Source organism: Papaver somniferum, chromosome 1, assembly GCF_003573695.1.
Source record: "Papaver somniferum cultivar HN1 chromosome 1, ASM357369v1, whole genome shotgun sequence".
Taxonomy (NCBI): domain Eukaryota; kingdom Viridiplantae; phylum Streptophyta; class Magnoliopsida; order Ranunculales; family Papaveraceae; genus Papaver; species Papaver somniferum.
Window position 1 is genome coordinate 200,979,274 of NC_039358.1, and position 19,519 is coordinate 200,998,792.

The window sequence follows — 19,519 nt, forward strand, 5'->3', positions numbered from 1 at the left end:
TAATGCCTTTGGATATCCACATGCTATCCGCAACAACCAGTAGCTCCTATCATCGAATAATGCCATGTACACCATGAGCTAGCACGACCAAGTCTTGTTTAAGCTCATTTAAAAACGAAAACACAAGTTAATCATTGGGACAACGCAATCAAAAACCCGAAATGATTCACATGGTGACAGGATTATATGCTTAATGCCGATTTATATATTGGCCAACTATAGAATCTCAGTAATGTACATAGGAATTTAGGTAGTTTCGTCTTATCGGCTTTGCATTTGCAAATCTTTTAAAAATATGGCAAGTTGCTCTGGCACCGGATATATATAATATGTGGTGGTTACCGGTGGCACTAGTTAATCATCTGTCATGTCCTCATACCAACCAATTATTTTGGCAGTGTTCTCTTGACCAACGTTAAATGGCATATTTTTTTTTTGTGGAAATGTTCTCTCGACTAACGTCAATAAGTAGTAGGTACACAAGTCAAACAATCCAAATTTATATCAACAAATTGCCATTATCAAAACGTACGAGTATGTTGCGAAGACAAGTAATGAAATACCAACATGAATACGTAACAACTCGAAAACCGAAGAAATAATTTCGAGATTATAATCCAACCATTTTGATAGAATTTTTTTCTTCTACAAAACGAGGATTGACATTCTTAGGTATGAAAACCCTCGGACATGATAAATTAGGCTGTCACATCAGTTTGGTGTTAATGAACATGGTGAGTTGATGCTTAAGTTGCAAAAAATAATATTAACAGCTGACTCCATTATAAAAATATTCAAAGAGCAGATCATTGACATCATGAGTAGGCATGTAGTAGCTATCACGTTTTACTTCGTCCATGCGTTCTTCTTCCTATAAAACAACACAAGAAGAGGGAGCTTCATCTTCATCCTCGTCTTCGTCTTCTTCTTGTTGATTAAATTCTTGTTTTGCACTCAAGATTAATCATGGGACGACAATTATGTTTCGTCCCATTCGTATACGTTCTTATAATCACTCTGGCTTGTTCTTCATCTTTGATTCATGCTAAAGTTGTCGAGCACACTTTCCATGTAAGTTTTCCTCACTTATAACGTGTCGCCTTTCTGTCTGAATTTCGTCAATCCGACCATATGTTGTCTCCTTTCTTTTTGAAAGTAAAATTTTGTTTTTGATACTTGTAATTTCAGGTGGGAAACATAACTACCAGGAAAATGTGTCAAGAACGCACTATAATAGCAGTGAACGGTAGCCTCCCCGGTCCGACAATACTGGTAAACGAAGGTGATACACTTATTGTTCATGTTCTGAACAAATCTCCCTACGATGTCACCATCCACTGGTACGTAAATTCAATTCGTCGTGGTTTGTTCTATCGTTTCAGCCAAGAGATTCCTGTATATCAAGGTGCTTTTGTGTATATTATTGGTTCAGGCATGGAATATTTCAGCTGTTCAGTGGATGGGCAGATGGACCGGAGTTTGCAACCCAATGTCCGATAAAACCAGGGCACAAGTACACATACAAATTCAAAGTCACTAAACAAGAAGGGACCTTGTGGTGGCATGCCCACACATCATATATGCGAGCCACCGTGTACGGTGCTCTCATTATCCGTCCAAGGATAGGCCGAAAATACCCGTTCCCTAAACCATATAGAGAAGTCCCAATTATGATAGGTATTCTTCTTTTTCTTCATTTTCCGGTTACGATTCATGTTCAGTTCATTTAAAAGACTAAAATCCCCTTCCGGTGAGTTTTTCAGGCGAGTGGTGGAATGCCAACGTGATGGATGTAGAGCGGATAGGTATGTCAACCGGTGGTGTCCCAAATATCTCCGATGCATACTCCATCAACGGTCGCCTTGGTGATCTTTACCCGTGTTCTAAAAAACGTAAGCACATAAAATATTTACTGTGATAAATTTTTTGGTGCAGGCTAGTTTCTCTAGTACATCACCCAGTGACTTTACCACTGAAGTCAATTTTGATCAAAATTAATGTTTTTGTTTTGGCAATGGCGTCATCCAACAGATACATATAAGTTGAAGGTGACACCAGGAAAAACTTATCTTCTTCGGATCATCAACGCTGCACTCAATTCTCAACATTTCTTCAAGATCGCAAATCACAAGTTTACAATCGTCGCTATTGATGCCAGTTACGCAGAACCTTACCGCACAAGCGTAGTCGTAATAGCTCCAGGCCAAACAGTGGACGTTTTGATGGAGACTAATCAACCCATGGCAGATTATTACATGGCAGCTCGTCCATATAATAGCGCAGCAGTAGCTGGTCCGTTTTCCGACGACACAACCACCACGGGAATAGTCCACTACATCGGTGGCCCAACCAAAAATTCAACAGCCAAAATGCCAATCCTACCAGCCTTGAATGACACCGCAACAGCTCACAAATTCTACACCAATCTGACAGGTTTAACAACCTCGCGGTTCTTCGTTCCGGTTCCGCGTCACCCGGATGAGAAAATGTTCATAACCTTTGGACTAGGAATCAGCGTCTGCGGAACACCAAATGGTTGTATCAACAGTCCATTCGGACCTATGATTTCATTCGCCGCCAGTATGAATAACCACTCGTTCGAGCTCCCTACCAGTACATCGATGTTGGAAGCGTTTGCTAATGGCGTAAAAGGAGTTTACACAGAAGATTTTCCTGACCATCCACCACTGAAATTTGATTACACAAAGGCTAACCTGAGCAGTTCGCTGTGGATGACCGAGAAAAACACGCGGGTTAAGAAAGTGAAGTTCAATTCGATAGTCGAGATTGTGCTTCAGAACACAGCCTTGCTTACTCCTGAGAATCACCCAATGCATCTTCATGGTTTCAATTTCCATGTTTTGGCTCAAGGGTTTGGGAATTACAATAACAACAAAGATAGGAAGAAATTCAACTTTTTTAACCCACAGGAAAGAAATACGATCGCTGTGCCGACTGGTGGATGGGTTGTTATCAGATTCCGAGCAAATAATCCAGGTAATTCTATTTTTATTTTACGTTGCTGGAAATGAGTAATTGCGTTATATCTTTGGAAAAATTGATCTTCAACTGATGGTATTGTGTAGGTGTATGGATGATGCATTGCCACTTGGATGTTCATATGCCGCTTGGTCTTGCAATGGCATTCGTTGTCGAAAATGGACCAACACTGTCGACCAGGCTCCCTCCACCGCCGGCAGATCTTCCTCGTTGTTGATAGTTTTTCTTTTTTAATTCGATATTCGGAAGCTGTTGATTGATTGATTTATTTATTTTTGTTTCAAATGGGAGTGATGTGTCGTAGGATTTGCTTTATTGATCGAGTTTGTAACATTGCTGTGTGTGGTACATAATTAGCTTTATTTTTTTTATTTTCCCAATTTATCCATTAAAAATGGGATAAATTGAATAAAAGAAGGAGAAGTTCTCTTGATTCAAATGTTTAAATAAATTTATTTCAAGCTCTATGGCTACATGCCTCGTAGTGAAGTAACCTTCAAGGAGTCGGCTAAATCTATCCTTCCCAGAGTGAAGCTATTTTTTGAGAAACTGTCCAAAGTGTTCTATAAACATTATAGAATTCTCAATCACCCAAAGAGAAAACGTGTCCCTCATCAACATTTTCGCAAAACCATACAAGACATCCAAATTGAGGAGTTAGAAGAAAAAGAAGAGAATGAAGCTTTTGTAAGTAATAACAAATGCAGCTTTCAAAGCCACATCAACCTACTTGCTCAAAAAACCACAAAACTTTCAGCCATGAGAATCTAGTAAGTCCCAGTTTGATCAAGCGGCTTCTCAAACAACTGTTGAGGTAGCTAATTTATTGAATGGAATTCCAACCCCAAGCTTCAAGTTAGGAGTCTTACTTTAGGAGACCTTGCTCGAAAATGAAGATGTACATTCAAAAAGACAGTTATTTGAAGAGGAAGAGATGTCACCAGCACCAAATATATAAAGAAAGAACATGAAATGATAATGGCAGGGTGTTCAAAAAGACAGGTAGAAAATCAAGCATCTTTCAATTTTTCGATGGACCTTCTGAGGTGGTGAATTTTGTGACAAATCCTAACGCTGCTTTCCAACTAGTAGACCTAACATCATTTGCTGGACCACCTCCAGGATTTGAAAACTTCAAAAAGCATACTAGACTAACAAGAAGAACTCATCTGGCAAAAGTTCAAGGGAGGGTCTCAGGTGAAATGCCTCAGAAGCACAAAAAAGAGAGAAGACAATTGAGGAAACTAATGAGGTGGCATTTTGTAATGCTAAACAAGGAAAAACTACCCCTTGGAAACTCAAAACTATCAATCACAAAAAATGGGGAGGGAGCAAGTCAAGAAAGAAGCACTTATATGAATACCAGAGATGCAATCTCAACAGAGGGTGGAGGAAGCATGCTAGACTCAACTAAGAAGACTCAATTAAGTTTGGGAGTGGAAAGAAGAGAATAAGCATGAGGAGGACAAGAGCAAATGTAAAACCTTCTACTAAATTGATGAAATCAAACTATCAGAAGACTCTGATGAAAGCAATGCTACAAATCACAACTCAAAGGCAAAGGAAAATGAAGGAAAAAATTATGGCAATGGACTTTGAACTGAGTCCTTCTCTCAAACTTCCACATCAATTGTATCAGAAGAACTTTGAAAGCCAAGAAAATCTCCAAATAATTCCATCACACAATAATCAATGCACTCAACTCCAACACCAAAATCCTATGCACTCACCTGTTAAAGCAGTTCAAGGCCATCCTAGCATCCCTCCAGCAAATCTGCTCCCACCTTCCACATCTTTACCATATGAGATTCAGATACAATGTCTTGCAACTGAAATATCAACTGACACACCTTCCTCCGCTGCTATGGGTATTGGATCCTAGCAGAGAGAAACTTCAGGTGCATGCCCTTAAAAGATGCAACAAAGCACATGATGAGAATCATTTGGATTTGCCCTTCAAATGGGTGTGATTTATTGTAGAATTTGCTTTATTGTTTGAGTCTGTAACCTTGATGTATGTGGTACATAACTAGCTCTAGACATTTTTATTTTTCCAATTTATCCATAAAAATGGGATAAATTGAATAAAAGAATGAGAAGTACCCTTGATTCAAATGTCTAAATAAACTTATTTCAAGTATCAATTCGCATATTTTACTACCATGCTATAAAAATTATTCGTATTTTTCAAATAAAAAAGCTAAGTCGTCCAAAATATCGAAATATTTAACTATAATAATTAGTAAGATGCAACAACAGTAAAAAACCTGTAATCTTTACAAAAAGTTTCGATGGACCAGTACAAAAAAAACGTAAAAAAAAAAAAACGCAACACACAATATGTGTGATCCCTGCTAAACTCCCAAGGGGTGGGTCCACTTGGAACCATAGGTTTCCAAAAAACTGTGAGAGGGTGATTCTTCGGTTTTTTTCTTGGCGGTTCGTTTAGAATTGTTGTAATCTATATTCGTGAACATTGTAAAATTTCTTCCTTACCTCGTTAATAAATCTTAAATTGGACATGACCAAATATCCCCTTCTAGTGGGAGAGCTGAGATATCACAGACCACACCAAGTATCATACTTCGTCATATTCTTCATCAATGCCAGAGCCGATATTTCCTTTGCCGAGAGTCATTCACCTAGGCCCCAATAATAACTTCTTAGAATAAGGCACGGCCCCAGCAATGACTCTTCCCTCAAGATGGGCACGGGCCGCACGGCACTAACAATATGAGGCCACGATCGTGACCGTTAGATTCAACTCCCGATCAACAAAAATTGAATGAAAAACTGAGACCCTAAAGCCCCCCAATGAACCTTAACCTCTCTCTACCCCTCTCGTCTTGCGTTCTCCCAGTTTCAGCAGAAGAAGCAGCAGCAGCCATGGGTGGAGTAGGAAGAGGTGGTGGACAAAAGAGAGGAAGAACACAGAGAAAACACTTTAAACAGACTAGAGAAAACGTTTGGAAGAAAACTAGATCTGATTCTACTAACAACAATGATAATAACAATGGTGAAAATCACCAACCAGGGTGGGAACCTTTTGCTAATCAGAACTTAGCTTTTGAAGCTTATTACAAAGTAAGAAAGAAACAAACCCTTTCATTGTTTTTCTCTAATTCTTATTGATTTATAATTTTTGATTTGTTTGGTTTTTAGGAACAAGGTATAGTGAAGGAGGAGGAATGGAAAGTGTTTATGAATGTTCTTCATAAACCATTGCCAGCTGCTTTCAGAATCAATTCTAGGTATTCTTCTTTGTAATTTGATTTGGGGTTGCTTTGATTTGATTTTTTGTTACTGTTTTCATGCATATCCTGCAGCATTGAAATTAGGGCAGGTTTAGATGAGTTAGTAGGGTGTAAGGTTTTAGAATGAAACCCTAACACGGAGCATTTAATACCTGAAATATTAACCTGGATACCCTCTCAACTCAAACAACAACTTGAACATGGTCAGACCCTTTGCTCCTTCTCAAGCCTGTGAATTAGTAGCCGCAACTGATTGTGTGATTCTATGGCTTCTGTTGCTTTGTCATTCCGTTACACTGAAATTGGAGCAATAATAGTCGTGTTACTGAAATTAGTGCCTCTTTGTCTCTTTGCTAAATTGATAAAATTGAAAAGCTTTAGAAACCTCATTCAGATATATCTGTATGAAGCGCCGCTACATGCAAGTTTGATGAATAAAATTTGCCTGAGTAGGGATGATTGAAGAATTAGGTATCATCGGTTTGTTAGGATCTGCTGTAGTTGTTTCACTTCTGTTGTTATCTTTATCATGTTTCCTGTTTTCTCACTTTTCCTTAGCTGTTCAAGAGCTTTATGTTTATGAATTTTCCTATCTTCATCTTCTTCCAACTGATTTATTTCATCTTCTTGTTCCTTCTTCTTCACAATCTCAGCATAAGCCCTTTTCTGTTCTTCACTTATGTCCTGCAATCTCCGATTTGTAGAAAACATCTCTGAAAAACATTAATTAAGCCAAACACGCAATAAGATTATGACAGTTGAAGACAATCAGGGGACTGATCCATTACCTGTACAGTGTTCTTGTTATATTAATATATTAGATAACAACTTCTATCTCTGTGAGATTAAAAATTTAATGCTTTTTGGGTATTGCTGATGTTTTTCGATGTTTGAAATTTGTAGTGGACAATTTTATGAGGATATTCGTTCCCAGCTAGAGAATGACTTTATGAAAACTCTTGAATTCGAGGTGTGTACATTTACTTTATATAAATTTAAATGCATCTACTGCAGTTTTGGTTTGATGCTTGAGATGATTTTCTTCTTCTTGGCAGGTGGCTGATGGTGATGAAGGGATACCTGTCAGACCATTACCTTGGTATCCTAATAATATGGCTTGGCATTCGAATTTTTCAAGAATGCAGTTACGCAAGAATCAATCTCTTGAGAGGTAAACCATGATGTCTTATACTTCGGTGATACTACCTTTCAAAATGGTTTAGCCTGGAAGTTTTCAATTGAGATTAGTCTCCCTTGTTCAGTATTCTGTAATCATTACTTTGAGGTACATAATTAACAGCTGATCATGTCAGGTTTCATCATTTCTTGAAGCAAGCAAATGATATTGGAAACATAACACGACAAGAGGCTGTTAGCATGGTGAGCAAATTTTTCCAAGTTTATTTGCCTATGAAGTAATCTATTCCAGTTACTGAGTAGTATTCAGGCTCCTTGGGGAGTAATTATTGTGTATGTGGTCATTGGTTCACCACTCTTTTTGTTTGGTATTCGTGAACGATTACTTGCTAACAAGGTGATATTTTGGATGAGTCAGGTACCCCCACTGTTCCTGGATGTACGGCCTGAACATTTCGTACTTGATAGTAAGTTACTTTTGTGTCCACTCTCTTTGTGAGATTTGAGTTATTTTATCGGCAGTCCTTGCTTAGCTTTATATGCATAAACTATAATAACACAATTTTAGCCTCTCAAGTTCTCGAACACCATTCATATTATGTTGCTGAAACTGAAAGCATGTCAGACCAAGATCAGTCGTGTAGTTCCTAGATATTTTTTGCAAACTTGTTGATGCCTATTTTTTTAATGAGTTTTTGAAGATTCTGACTTGGATTGACTGTTTTGTTTTACTATATCAGTGTGTGCAGCTCCTGGCTCGAAAACGTTCCAATTACTTGAGATAATACATCAATCATCTGACTCAGCACTGCCTACTGGACTGGTCATACTCTTTTCTCAATCAGCTCTCTTTTTTATTTCTTATACTCATGTTTTTGCTATGTCAGCTGAATCTGGATAGATTTTTGGCAGCCACCTATTGTGATATTTTAAATATACTTACCTCGCTGCTCTGATATTGGGTTTATGGCTTCTTGCTGTTTTAATTCCGTTTAGGTTATCGCTAATGATGTGGACGCCCAAAGGTGTAACCTTCTCATCCACCAGACCAAGAGAATGTGTTGTGCCAACTTGATAGTTACCAACCATGAGGCTCAGCACTTCCCCAGCTGCAATTTGAGCAAAAACGGCGTAGACACATCTGAACATGGAAATCCAGATATCAGTCAACTCTTGTTTGATCGAGTCTTATGTGACGTTCCATGCAGTGGAGATGGAACTCTTCGCAAGGCTCCTGACATTTGGAGGAAGTGGTTGTTACTTACTTGCATCTTGTATTTTCTCTTTTACTTTAAGTCTTATTACCTTGATTTTCTTATCGAAATAAGTTTCCATTTTTATCCAGGAGTGGAGGTATGGGCAACGGAGTGCATCGCCTTCAAGTGCAGATCGCTATGCGTGGTATGGTTCTTTTAAACAACACTGAGTAACTGAAATTTATTCGCTTCTTTACAACCTTCTCAGTGTTTTTTTTTTAATCTTTTCGCAAATATGTAACGCATCCAACCAAACCTTGCAAGGGAACCATATCGGTAATATGGCCCATTTATAGGTTAATGCTTTATGGGTGTTTCACATAGTTTGCACCTGATCGTCTTCAATAAGAATTGTACGATAATCAAAGGTTTCATATCCAAGTGTTACCTAGCTATTCCAATTTCTCCAGACTCGCTTATGATCACATTGTGTCAAGACTATAAATATAACCAGATGCTTGTGCTGATGTATATCTTCTCTACATCAACTCATATTCGTATATATGCTCCCTTCCGTCAAACTAAGAATCTGATAGTGTACTTTTTCCATATTTCCCCAGACTTATTCTTGTAGTTCATTGCAGGTATTGCTTTGCTTAAAGTAGGTGGAAGAATGGTATACTCAACCTGTTCGATGAATCCCGTCGAGAATGAAGCTGTGGTTGCTGAGGTAATGGCAAAGCTACTTATAAGGAAATTACAGATGCTACAGGCGTTTTTTTTTTGCTACCGTATTATATTTGCCTAATTCATTTTTCTCCTCACGCATCCTAATCTCCATTTATTTTCTTCAGATTCTGAGGAGATGTGGGGAATCTGTTGAACTTCTTGATGTCTCTACCGAGCTCCCTCAATTGGTCCGTCGCCCGGGAATTAAGAGTTGGAAGGTTGATTTTCATATATCTATGATTGCTCTTAATGTACTCCTGTAGATAGATATTCCTGGATAGTTGATGTAGCTCTATAACTGATACTATGTATGATTGACAAATGGCAGGTCCGTGATAAGGGTGTATGGTTAGCTTCTTACAAAGATGTGTCTAAGTACCGCAGAACTGCCATTGTGCCAAGCATGTTTCCTTCCGGTCAAAGCTTTGATGCCGAAACAGTGGTTCCTTCAGGGTTAGATGAAAACGTGGTTCCTCCTAGCAATGACAATGACATGGAGAATGTAGATTCTGATCATGTCAACAAGCAGTCCGAGATCCTTGTGAGTCCAACTGATGCTTTGGAGATGGAGGTTTCAGATCTCCCTCTAGAACGTTGCATGAGGATAGTGCCCCATGATCAGAACACTGGAGCTTTTTTCATTGCAATTCTTCAGAAAGTATCCCCTCTTCCTGGTAAGCTCTTCATTTTATTGGTCATTATTAGAAAATATTAAAAATGAGATATGAATTCCTTAGACTTCGTATCGTATGTCAACATCCTCCCAGTGTGTTAATTGTGTATTTTCCTTGCAATGCACCAGCATCACATTTATATTAATGTATGTTTACTTTTAACTGCAGTATAAATTCGATCTGTTCATTACGTTTGATTCCATTTGTATATTGCAGCGGTTTCAAGTTCCACCAAACCGAAGGAAACTTTAACAAACGGGAATCACAAGTTACCCTTGAAGGTATCAGATGAGGTACCCAGAGAAACTAATAGCGCAGAACCATCCGCTATATCAAATGTGGAATCATCAGATGGAAAAACAGAGGTTGGTGCTACAGGACTTAATTCTCGTGAGGTAGTCGAAGAAGAAAATGAGAAAGAACACACAGAGAATGTGAATGCAGAGACGGACACTAAGAAAGCTGGAGGTAACCGGAGGTTGCAAAATCAAGGCAAGTGGAGAGGTGTTGATCCAGTTGTTTTTTTCCGGGAGGACACTGTTCTTAGTAGTATTAAGGATTTCTATGGAATCAGTGATTCATTCCCATTGAATGATCACCTTGTGACGCGAAATACTGATTTCCAGAGTTGTAAGAGAATTTACTACATTTCAAAGTCAGTTCAGGATGTTATGAAGCTGAATTTTCAAGTCGGGCAACAACTGAAGATAATATCTATTGGTCTAAAGGCCTTTGTAAGTATAGTCCCTCTTGTTCACAAAATCTTCCAAGTAGCATGCAATAATTATTTCAGGATGAACCTTAACCGTTTATATTTTTCTTTGTTGTTTCAGGAGCGACAAACAGTAAAAGAAGATAGTGCTTCCGAATGCATGTACCGTATATCGTCTGAAGGATTACCATTACTTCTTCCTTACATCAGCAAGCAAATCCTATGTGCATCCTTGGCGGACTTCAAGCACCTGTTGCAGTACAGGTCTATCAAATTTCAAGATTTTGTCAATCCTCAATTTGGCGAGAAGGCATCATCGGAGATTAAGTTAGGGTGTTGTATTGTTGTACTGCAAACAGGTATTCACACATCTGTGATACTATTGCTGTAATATCAGTTTACCTAGATACAAATTCTAACGCTCATCATGGCTGTGCAGAAGATCAACCTACTTCAAAACCTATGGATGCATCGACAATAGCTATTGGTTGTTGGAGAGGGAAGTCCAGTGTAAGTGTAATGGTTCCAGAAACAGACTGCCAAGAACTTCTTGAGAGGCTTTCTGCACGTTTGGGGTTCGAGATGGTTCCGGTGAAAGAAAAACCAACAGTTAGGAGAGGAAAGAAAGATGATGCTGAAGAGAAGCTAGTGAAAGAACCAGTAGAAGAAGAAGCTATAGTTGGTTGAGTTATTGAACATTTTTCGTGTTTTATTTTTCGTCACTTTTACTTACCAGTTTGATTCAGCTGTATTTGCAATTATATGATTCTTTTGCCAGAAATTTGTAGTGAAATCTGTTATCAAATAACTTGCTTCATCTTGAATAGAAAAAGTTAGAAACTAGTCTTGATTTTCGTCAGGATCTAGACCAAGATTACTACTGCTATCTATGAAACTTAAAGCACCAAGATAATTCCAAGATTTCTTGCATTTCATTCAACTAATTTTTCAGAACAAATTCATTCAACTATTTTTCAGACAATTTTTTTCGAAGAAACCAAAGCAATATCATCAGAACTTGGTCCTTAACTCCTTATTTCCCCCCTACACGCGTAAGGAACAGCACCTCTTCTGTATGCTTTACAGACGTATCTAATAAAGTTTCGAGTATCCTGCAAATGAATATCGGATCAAGACTCACCATATATAATACGAAGAAGAGATTGAGAGAGTGATGAGCAAATTACATGGCGTATAGGAAGGTCGTTCACAGTAACCCAGGGAACAAATTCTAGATGAGGATTGAGGGAGGCAGTCACTTTCGCATTGTGCAACTGAAGCTGTAAATAAGAAAAGAGTTTAATCAATAATATGCTACTATGTAATGTAAATATACAAAACAATCAAGAAAAATGGAGATGGATCAATACTTTTTCACCCAATCCATTGGTGAAGCATTTGTAAATACTGTCCTTGTACTGGTTTCCGACCTCTAAGCATTGTAACCAATCCTCGGTAGTCTTTCCTTCAGAAACAATCACCTCCGTGCAGTATATGAAAGGGTAATAGTAATTATAGGCACCAGGAATTACATTCATGGCACATGCTTGCAATCTGTTCAATTCACATTCTTTGGAGCCGCGCTGGGAAAAAACAACCATTTATTTAATTAATTAGTGATTATGAAGTGAAATAAATTAATTATTATTGAAAGAAATCAGGTGGATCGAGAGAGGAATACCTCGCAGAGGATTGTTCCGTTTTTCAATAGACGAGATTTTCCGAAAGGAACTAGTTTAAGATCAACAAAATCAATGAGCCCGTTTTCGAGAATTTTCATTAGGTTGTAGGCGATGAAGTTTGCAGATCTAACAGATTCAGAACTGTAGTAGACTGTTAAAGACACCTTTTCAACAGAAGCAGCAACTGAAGATTTTGAGATTGTATGCTCATTTACTTGAGGAGGAGCAACTGCAACTGCAACTGCAACTGCAACTTTAGATGAAGATGTAGTCGTGGAAAATGAGAAAACCAAAAGACATAGAAGAACCAGAGCAGCAGAAAATTGAGTAGGAGAAGGGGAAGCCATGAGAACCTTCCTTGCAATTAAATTTCAAACAAACAAAACACTGTTGTGATTTCACAATGAGATGGCTATAGTTCTTATAGGATTTCAGTGGTAGTAGTTGGAAACTTCACTCTGAAGCTTGAAATTAAAATTAAATCATTCGAGTGCACCCTGAAGAATCGGCGTACATACGTACAACTGGTTCGCATATATGCACGAGTACAACCTTCAAATTGGCTGCGCCAGGCACGGTTTCGCTTCTGGGTTGCGGCAACGTAGATAGGCTCATATCATACTGGGACAAGTCCGGAGTACGTACGTTCGACTAAAACAAACAAGCGTGCTCCAACATTTTCTTTTCTTCTGGACTTATTCGTCTTCTACTTTCTTTGGTTTGTTTACAATGCGAGCTAGCTGTAGTGAACTTAACAATTTTCATTAAGCAGTTGAGCGCATTAAATTTTGGCTTAAAGAAGAAAGGAGTGGGTTAAAGTCCTGCAAGCAACATAAAAACCAGGCAGAATTAAAAGGAAAGGTTCTGAAATTTGTTTCATGTCTAAATCATAGACATTAATTTGTTTCATGTTTGTAAATTTCTAGGAAAATCCATCATTTTAATTGGCCTTATCTAAAATCCATCATTTTAAACGTATTTACAAGCATATCCTTTCCTCCTTTCTAACTTGACACCTTGGTCTTTCCTTTTGCACTTATTATCTTGGCTTCTCTTAATGGGTAATTAGGATTCCTATTCTTTGGATCCAAATCATTCCTTAGACCTTTCTGTTAACCCTATTGTTAACATATTTGGACTTAAATTCTATATGGTCATTTTGGGTATCAACATCGATCTCCCTTGGCAATTTATTTCCAAGTATCTACAAGTGTTAGGACACCATCTCCGTGTTGCATGAGCAAGGGATACCTCTCAAGAAAAGCTAAGTTTAATGTCTTCAGCTAGACATTGGAAGAGATTAGTCACCTCGTAGAATCATAAAGCAGCAACCGAAATAACTGCGGGTCATCTGGAGCAAAAAGTGACAACCACAAGTAGAGGAAATTGGAATTGACCAAAAAGATGAGCATACCCTTATCTACTCTTTTATTCAAGACAACTACATCAAGTTATGGTTCAGGCTCTATAAACAGGTCTAGATAAAAAGTTTTCAACGTATGGATTTCCTCAAAGGCAGGATCCGGAAGATGAGGTTGTAAAGTATGGAAATACTTAACTAAGAACTTAGAAGCACATAACAATAACCTGAGTAATTGGGGATCCTCTAAGTCAATCAGATTTGACTCACATAGTTGACCACAGTGGTGGTCATTCTTAAGCAAATGTGTCAACCCTAATCTCTTGAAGTAATTAGGTTTAGTCCCAAAACTTAATAACTGACACATCTGAAACTCATATGTTCCCACAATTGGAAGAAAGGTTTTCGGTGGGAAAACAAAGTCAATCTTGGTATCATAGCATGGGTTAACCACATCAACCAGAGGATGGGTTTCTAACAACTGAACTTCTCTATGGACATAACTAGGTTCAGGAAAATGTGAATGAAGATAATCTTTTAAAATGGTTGAGGCACAAATGTCAAGTCCTACGCGAGGGAAATCTCTGAGAGTTAAAGGTAAGGCACATGGAGAATGATAATCACCCCCAAACTTAGAGTTTTCAGTGTCTTTAGGAAGACTAGTCACAATTTCTAAATCATCAGATTATTGAAAATGATCAATTGATTCTTCTAAGTTATAATCTGGAGGTGCATCCTCATTCATATTTGAACTCTCTATGAGTCTATCTTCTTTGTCTAAGACTAATGTTTCTAAATCAATAGACTCCAAACAATATCCTCAGAATAAACTTTTTCCTCTAAACCATCATCACAATCATATAAAGGATTATCAGCAAAATTTTCTAGTAAAGGCTCATTAGATAAGGAGTTAATCATAGTTACTTTCTCCGATTCACTGATAGGCACATCAGCTAATGGATTATCCAACACACTGCTGGCTAAAGGATCATGAACTACATCGTCTAAAACGATGGTATCTCTAGTAAAATCCACATCCTTTTGAATAGGTGAATAATCATTAAAATTATCGGTATTTGGATCAGAAATAATATTATCCTTATGAAGCTCATCTGGAGCAACCATTTCCTGATCACTATGCCTACATATGTATGATTCTTCATCAACACTATCCTCATTATAATTATAATAACATGAAAATGGCTGAACCTTATCTAAAGTAGTGTCTTCAATTCTAACCTCACTATCATGATTATGTGAATAAAAACTATCATTATTTTCAAGAGTGTTATTGGAAACACTATATTGGAAATTCAAGTTATTTCGAGCAAGACGTTCGTTCGTCTCTAAATCAAAAGACATTAATTTGTTTCATGTTTGTAAATTCTAGGAAAATCCATCATTTTAATTGGCCTTATCTAAAATCCATCATTTTAAACTTATTTACAAGCATATCCTTTCCTCCTTTCTAACTTGACACCTTGGTCTTTCCTTTTGCACTTATTATCTTGGCTTCTCTTAATGGGTAATTAGGATTCCTATTCTTTGGATCCAAATCATTCCTTAGACCTTTCTGTTAACCCTATTGTTATCACATTTGGGCTTAAATCCTATATGGTCATTTTGGGTATCAACATCGATCTCCCTTGGCAATTTATTTCCAAGTATCTACAAGTGTTAGGCCACCATCTCCGTGTTGCATGAGCAAGGGATACCTCTCAAGAAAATCTAAGTTTAATGTCTTCAGCTAGACATTGGAAGAGATTAGTCACCTCGTAGAATCATAAAGCAACAACCGAAATAACTGCGGGTCATCTAGAGCAAAAAGTGACAACCACAAGTAGAGGAAATTGGAATTGACCAAAAAGATGAACATACCCTTATCTACTCTTTTATTCAAGACAGCTACATCAAGTTATGGTTCAGGTTCAGGCTCTATAAAAAGGTCTAGATAAAAAGTTTTCAACATATGGATTTCCTCAAAGGCGGGATCCAGAAGATGAGGTTGTAAAGTATGGAAATACTTAACTAAGAACTTAGAAGCACATAACAATAACATGAATGATTGGGGATCCTCTAAGTCAATCAGATTTGACTCACATAGTTGACCACAGTGGTGGTCATTCTTAAGCAAATGTGTCGACCCTAATCTCTTGAAGTAATTAGGTTTAGTCTCAAAACTTAATAACTGACACATCTGAAACTCATATGTTTCCACAATTGGAAGAAAGGTTTTCGGTGGGAAAACAAAGTCAATCTTGGTATCATAGCATGGGTTAACCACATCAACCAGAGGATGGGTTTCTAACAACTGAACTTCTCTATGGACATAACTAGGTTCAGGAAAATGTGAATGAAGATAATCTTTTAAAATGGTTGAGGTACAAATGTCAAGTCCTACGCGAGGGAAATCTCTGAGAGTCAAAGGTAAGGCACATGGAGAATGATAATCACCCCCAAACTTAGAGTTTTCAGTGTCTTTAGGAAGACTAGTCACAATTTCTAAATCATCAGATTATTGAAAATGATCAATTGATTCTTCTAAGTTATAATCTGGAGGTGCATCCTCACTCATATTTGAACTCTCTATGAGTCTATCTTCTTTGTCTAAGACTAATGTTTCTAAATCGCTAGACTCCAAACAATATCCTCAGAATAAACTTTTCCTCTAAACCATCATCACAATCATATAAAGGATTATCAACAAAATTTTCTAGTAAAGGCTCATTAGCTAAGGAGTTAATCATAGTTACTTTCTCCGATTCACTGATAGGCACATCAGCTAATGGATTATCCAACACACTGCTGGCTAAAGGATCATGAACTACATCGTCTAAAACGATGGTATCTCTTGTAAAATCCACATCCTTTTGAATAGGTGAATAATCATTAAAATTATCGGGATTTGGACCAGAAATAATACTATCCTTATGAAGCTCATCTGGAGCAACCATTTCCTGATTACTATGCCTACATATGTATGATTCTTCATCAACACTATCCTCATTATAATTATAATAACATGAAAATGGCTGAACCTTATCTAAAGTAGTGTCTTCAATTCTAACCTCACTATCATGATTATGTGAATAAAAACTATCATTATTTTCAAGAGTGTTATTGGAAACACTATATTGGAAATTCAAGTTATTTCGAGCAATATGTTCGTTCGTCTCTAAATCAAGTTTACGTGTCGACTCAGCTATCCTATCAAGGGTCTCTTCTAAAGAAAGTTCCCTTAGTGTTGGCTCTAAGTTTTCAGTTAACCTATTGAGGATATCTTCGAGAGAAGATTCAATCGCTGTTGCAGTTCTTTCGTCCATAACTACGTTATTCACCTCAGCTAACTTACATGTCGATTCAGCTAACTTACGTGTCGACTCAGCTAAACCCCTGAGGGACTCTTCTAGAGAAGGAATAGGAACAGATGGATCATAAAAATGACTACTTTTCAATAGTTTGATTGTATCCTCTAGAGACAAATAACTAGTACTATAACCTTCTTGTTCGTATGACTGATGCACATGTGGATAGTAATTGGGCTCACCATGGTATGACCCATAACCTTCAAAAGGTTGGCATTCCCAACCACTGTTCACACTATGGTCATAAAAATAATAATGTCCATATTGTTCAGTTGGATAATCATATTCATTCTAATTGTTATTATAATACAAGTTTGACATCCTAACTGCAAGGGAATTCTACACAAACACAAACAAGGCTGACTCGACCACAACAAGCCTATTTTATCTAGCAAATAAAAAGCATGATGCATCCATTAGATTGTTTCTAGACCAGCTTCTACTCTTTCGAAAGGCATTTTTTACAAGTTCAGCAAACCCCTCTGGAATCAATCTGAGTTAAAGTAAGTTGAATAGAGACAACGGAAGCTCAATGGAGCTTTGACACCTAGGCCTCACTGGAAAAATATTCACGTAGGTTACAACGCGACACACTCAACTTACATTAACCATCATGAACTTCGAAGTATGATTAATAGAGCAACCAATATATTTCGAACGACTTTCCTATTAACCTCGTTACCCTGTCGGTCTCGTTCTAGTAAAATTTTAAGGCTTAGGTTCGCGTAGGTTACGTGTTCCCAAGGCGGGCAAGAATGAAACGGTGATGAAATCCTAGTACTTATCTAAATTTGGCTAGGCCTTGCCCTTTACTAGAAATTAAACCGTATTCAGAACTCAATATATATGCAAACAAAATCATCCAGTAAACCCGCTGACAGTGGATTCACGGGTGTTTAGAATTCTTACCTCCCGTTCCAGACGGGGGATGAACCGTTGAAGTTGACTCAGGCCACCGACTCCTATGTCAGTGTACGAACCCGAGGGGCCGAGACAGTATCGTAACTGTCTTCCTTCCCTGTGCAGTTTATATTTAAATTTCCCCTTCCTTAGGGTTTAAGAATAATAATGTCCAAAAAGTCGAAAAATAAAAAGAAAAATGTCCAAAAAATAAAACGAAAATTTACAACAACAAAATCCTAATTATAGTTTCAAAAAAGAATAAAAGAATAATAATCAAATTGTACTACCATCCCTGTTTGACCGAACCAGGCCCAAACAATCTTATCCAGCGAGAATATCCAACAAAAACTCTCTCGAAATCATGCAGAACTCTTCGCGCGCCAGTGAAGGCTAACTTTCCCTGTTTCACTTCATACTAAAAATCCAGCCCAAGTTGATCGAATAAAACACCCATACACGCCCTGTTTAGTCCATTCAAGCCTAACCGAAGAGAACTCAGCGATTGAATATCTCCATAATCGTTCCAAAATCAAAGCCTAAAATATGCTACGCTGTAAAAATAATTCCCGCCAGAACTTGAATTTGAATTCTTGAAGAAGACCTCCCCTTATCCTATGATGGGGTGCCAATATTAATGCCCTGGAAATGGGATTCCCTTTAGTAATTGAGGTGCCCCTTATCCAAGATGAGGGTGCCTTTAGTATTTTCCTCCAGGGGGTCCAAATAAGACTTTTCTAGCAACTTTTCCCACACAGTGTATTTCTCAAAAAACACCTACACAAACATAAAATCACAATATTAGTACAAAAATCGAGTTCCAACAATACAAATATTGAGGACAATTTAGACAGAAAATGTGTCTATCAGAAGGTATCCTAACATCCCACTGCGCCTGAAAAATGGCTTGTTCTCAAGCCTCAAAGTATGGAAAAATCGAGCAAGAATACCATCAACATCCTCCCAAGTTGCTTCTTCATTAGGATGATCTTTCCATTTTACTAGTCATTTCTTTCCAACTGCATTTTCTTTCTTAAACATTTCGCGCTCCAAACTGACTCAGGTTCCCAAGATGTATAGTCCAAAGTAGTAGGAAATTGTGTATCAACAACAATTGAAGATCTAAGTCTCAGTTTCAGCTGTGAAACATGAGATACTGGATGAATCTTACTAGTAATTGGTAATTCCAATCTATATGTGACTGACCCAATCTTCTCAACAACACAAAAGGGTCATAAAATCGTGGAGAAAACTTAGTATAAGATGGATTAGCTATGAATGTTTGACAATAGGACTGCAATCTTAGAAAAACCCAATCATTAATTGCAAATGTACGTTCAGTTCTGTGAGCATCAACATATGTCTTCATTCTAGCTTGAGTAAGTGTGATCTTGAGCCTTTAAAATTTCATCCACAACATGCACATAAGTTGATCCTGAAATATAGGTCAAAATTGTTGGTGGAATTCGAATGTAAATAGCTTGATAATGAGTCATCTTGATTGCTGAAA

At 37.7% G+C, this 19,519-nt stretch overlaps 3 protein-coding genes across 3 annotated transcripts; 2 read left to right on the top strand and 1 right to left on the bottom strand.

Moving 5' to 3' along the window:
* The first annotated feature begins 878 nt into the window (after positions 1 to 878).
* LOC113312095 (laccase-7-like) lies at positions 879 to 3,473 on the top strand. The gene is made up of 6 exons (XM_026560858.1): positions 879 to 1,071; positions 1,189 to 1,340; positions 1,433 to 1,677; positions 1,764 to 1,892; positions 2,032 to 2,997; positions 3,087 to 3,473. The coding sequence occupies exons 1-6, from the start codon at positions 967 to 969 to the stop codon at positions 3,215 to 3,217; spliced, it is 1,728 nt and encodes a 575-aa protein (XP_026416643.1). The 5' UTR covers positions 879 to 966; the 3' UTR covers positions 3,218 to 3,473.
* Positions 3,474 to 5,819: 2,346 nt separating this feature from the next.
* Positions 5,820 to 11,610, top strand: LOC113312090 (tRNA (cytosine(34)-C(5))-methyltransferase-like). The gene is made up of 15 exons (XM_026560854.1): positions 5,820 to 6,084; positions 6,163 to 6,251; positions 7,158 to 7,224; positions 7,310 to 7,425; positions 7,568 to 7,634; positions 7,810 to 7,858; positions 8,132 to 8,214; positions 8,388 to 8,644; positions 8,737 to 8,792; positions 9,232 to 9,317; positions 9,442 to 9,534; positions 9,645 to 9,990; positions 10,207 to 10,724; positions 10,824 to 11,061; positions 11,142 to 11,610. Exons 1-15 carry the CDS (start codon positions 5,887 to 5,889, stop codon positions 11,387 to 11,389), a joined length of 2,511 nt encoding a protein of 836 aa, XP_026416639.1. The 5' UTR covers positions 5,820 to 5,886; the 3' UTR covers positions 11,390 to 11,610.
* Positions 11,611 to 11,612: 2 nt separating this feature from the next.
* LOC113312113 (gamma-interferon-responsive lysosomal thiol protein-like) lies at positions 11,613 to 13,122 on the bottom strand. Its single transcript, XM_026560873.1, has 4 exons — positions 12,384 to 13,122; positions 12,073 to 12,285; positions 11,890 to 11,982; positions 11,613 to 11,814 (listed from the first exon to the last, which is right to left on the bottom strand). The coding sequence occupies exons 1-4, from the start codon at positions 12,729 to 12,731 to the stop codon at positions 11,728 to 11,730; spliced, it is 741 nt and encodes a 246-aa protein (XP_026416658.1). The 5' UTR covers positions 12,732 to 13,122; the 3' UTR covers positions 11,613 to 11,727.
* Between the last annotated feature and the right edge of the window lie 6,397 nt (positions 13,123 to 19,519).

Bases quoted from the DNA above. Each gene is read 5' to 3' on its own strand.
- LOC113312090 (XM_026560854.1), top strand. From the start codon at position 5,887: ATGGGTGGAGTAGGAAGAGGTGGTGGACAAAAGAGAGGAAGAACACAG. The intron at 7,859-8,131 runs GTAAGTTACTTT...TTACTATATCAG, and splicing joins TGAACATTTCGTACTTGATA to TGTGTGCAGCTCCTGGCTCG. The intron at 9,535-9,644 runs GTTGATTTTCAT...GACAAATGGCAG, and splicing joins CGGGAATTAAGAGTTGGAAG to GTCCGTGATAAGGGTGTATG.
- LOC113312095 (XM_026560858.1), top strand. From the start codon at position 967: ATGGGACGACAATTATGTTTCGTCCCATTCGTATACGTTCTTATAATC. The intron at 1,072-1,188 runs GTAAGTTTTCCT...TTGTAATTTCAG, and splicing joins TTGTCGAGCACACTTTCCAT to GTGGGAAACATAACTACCAG. The intron at 2,998-3,086 runs GTAATTCTATTT...GGTATTGTGTAG, and splicing joins ATTCCGAGCAAATAATCCAG to GTGTATGGATGATGCATTGC.
- LOC113312113 (XM_026560873.1), bottom strand. From the start codon at position 12,731: ATGGCTTCCCCTTCTCCTACTCAATTTTCTGCTGCTCTGGTTCTTCTA. The intron at 12,286-12,383 runs GTATTCCTCTCT...GTTTTTTCCCAG, and splicing joins ACGGAACAATCCTCTGCGAG to CGCGGCTCCAAAGAATGTGA. The intron at 11,983-12,072 runs GTATTGATCCAT...TCTTATTTACAG, and splicing joins CCAATGGATTGGGTGAAAAA to CTTCAGTTGCACAATGCGAA.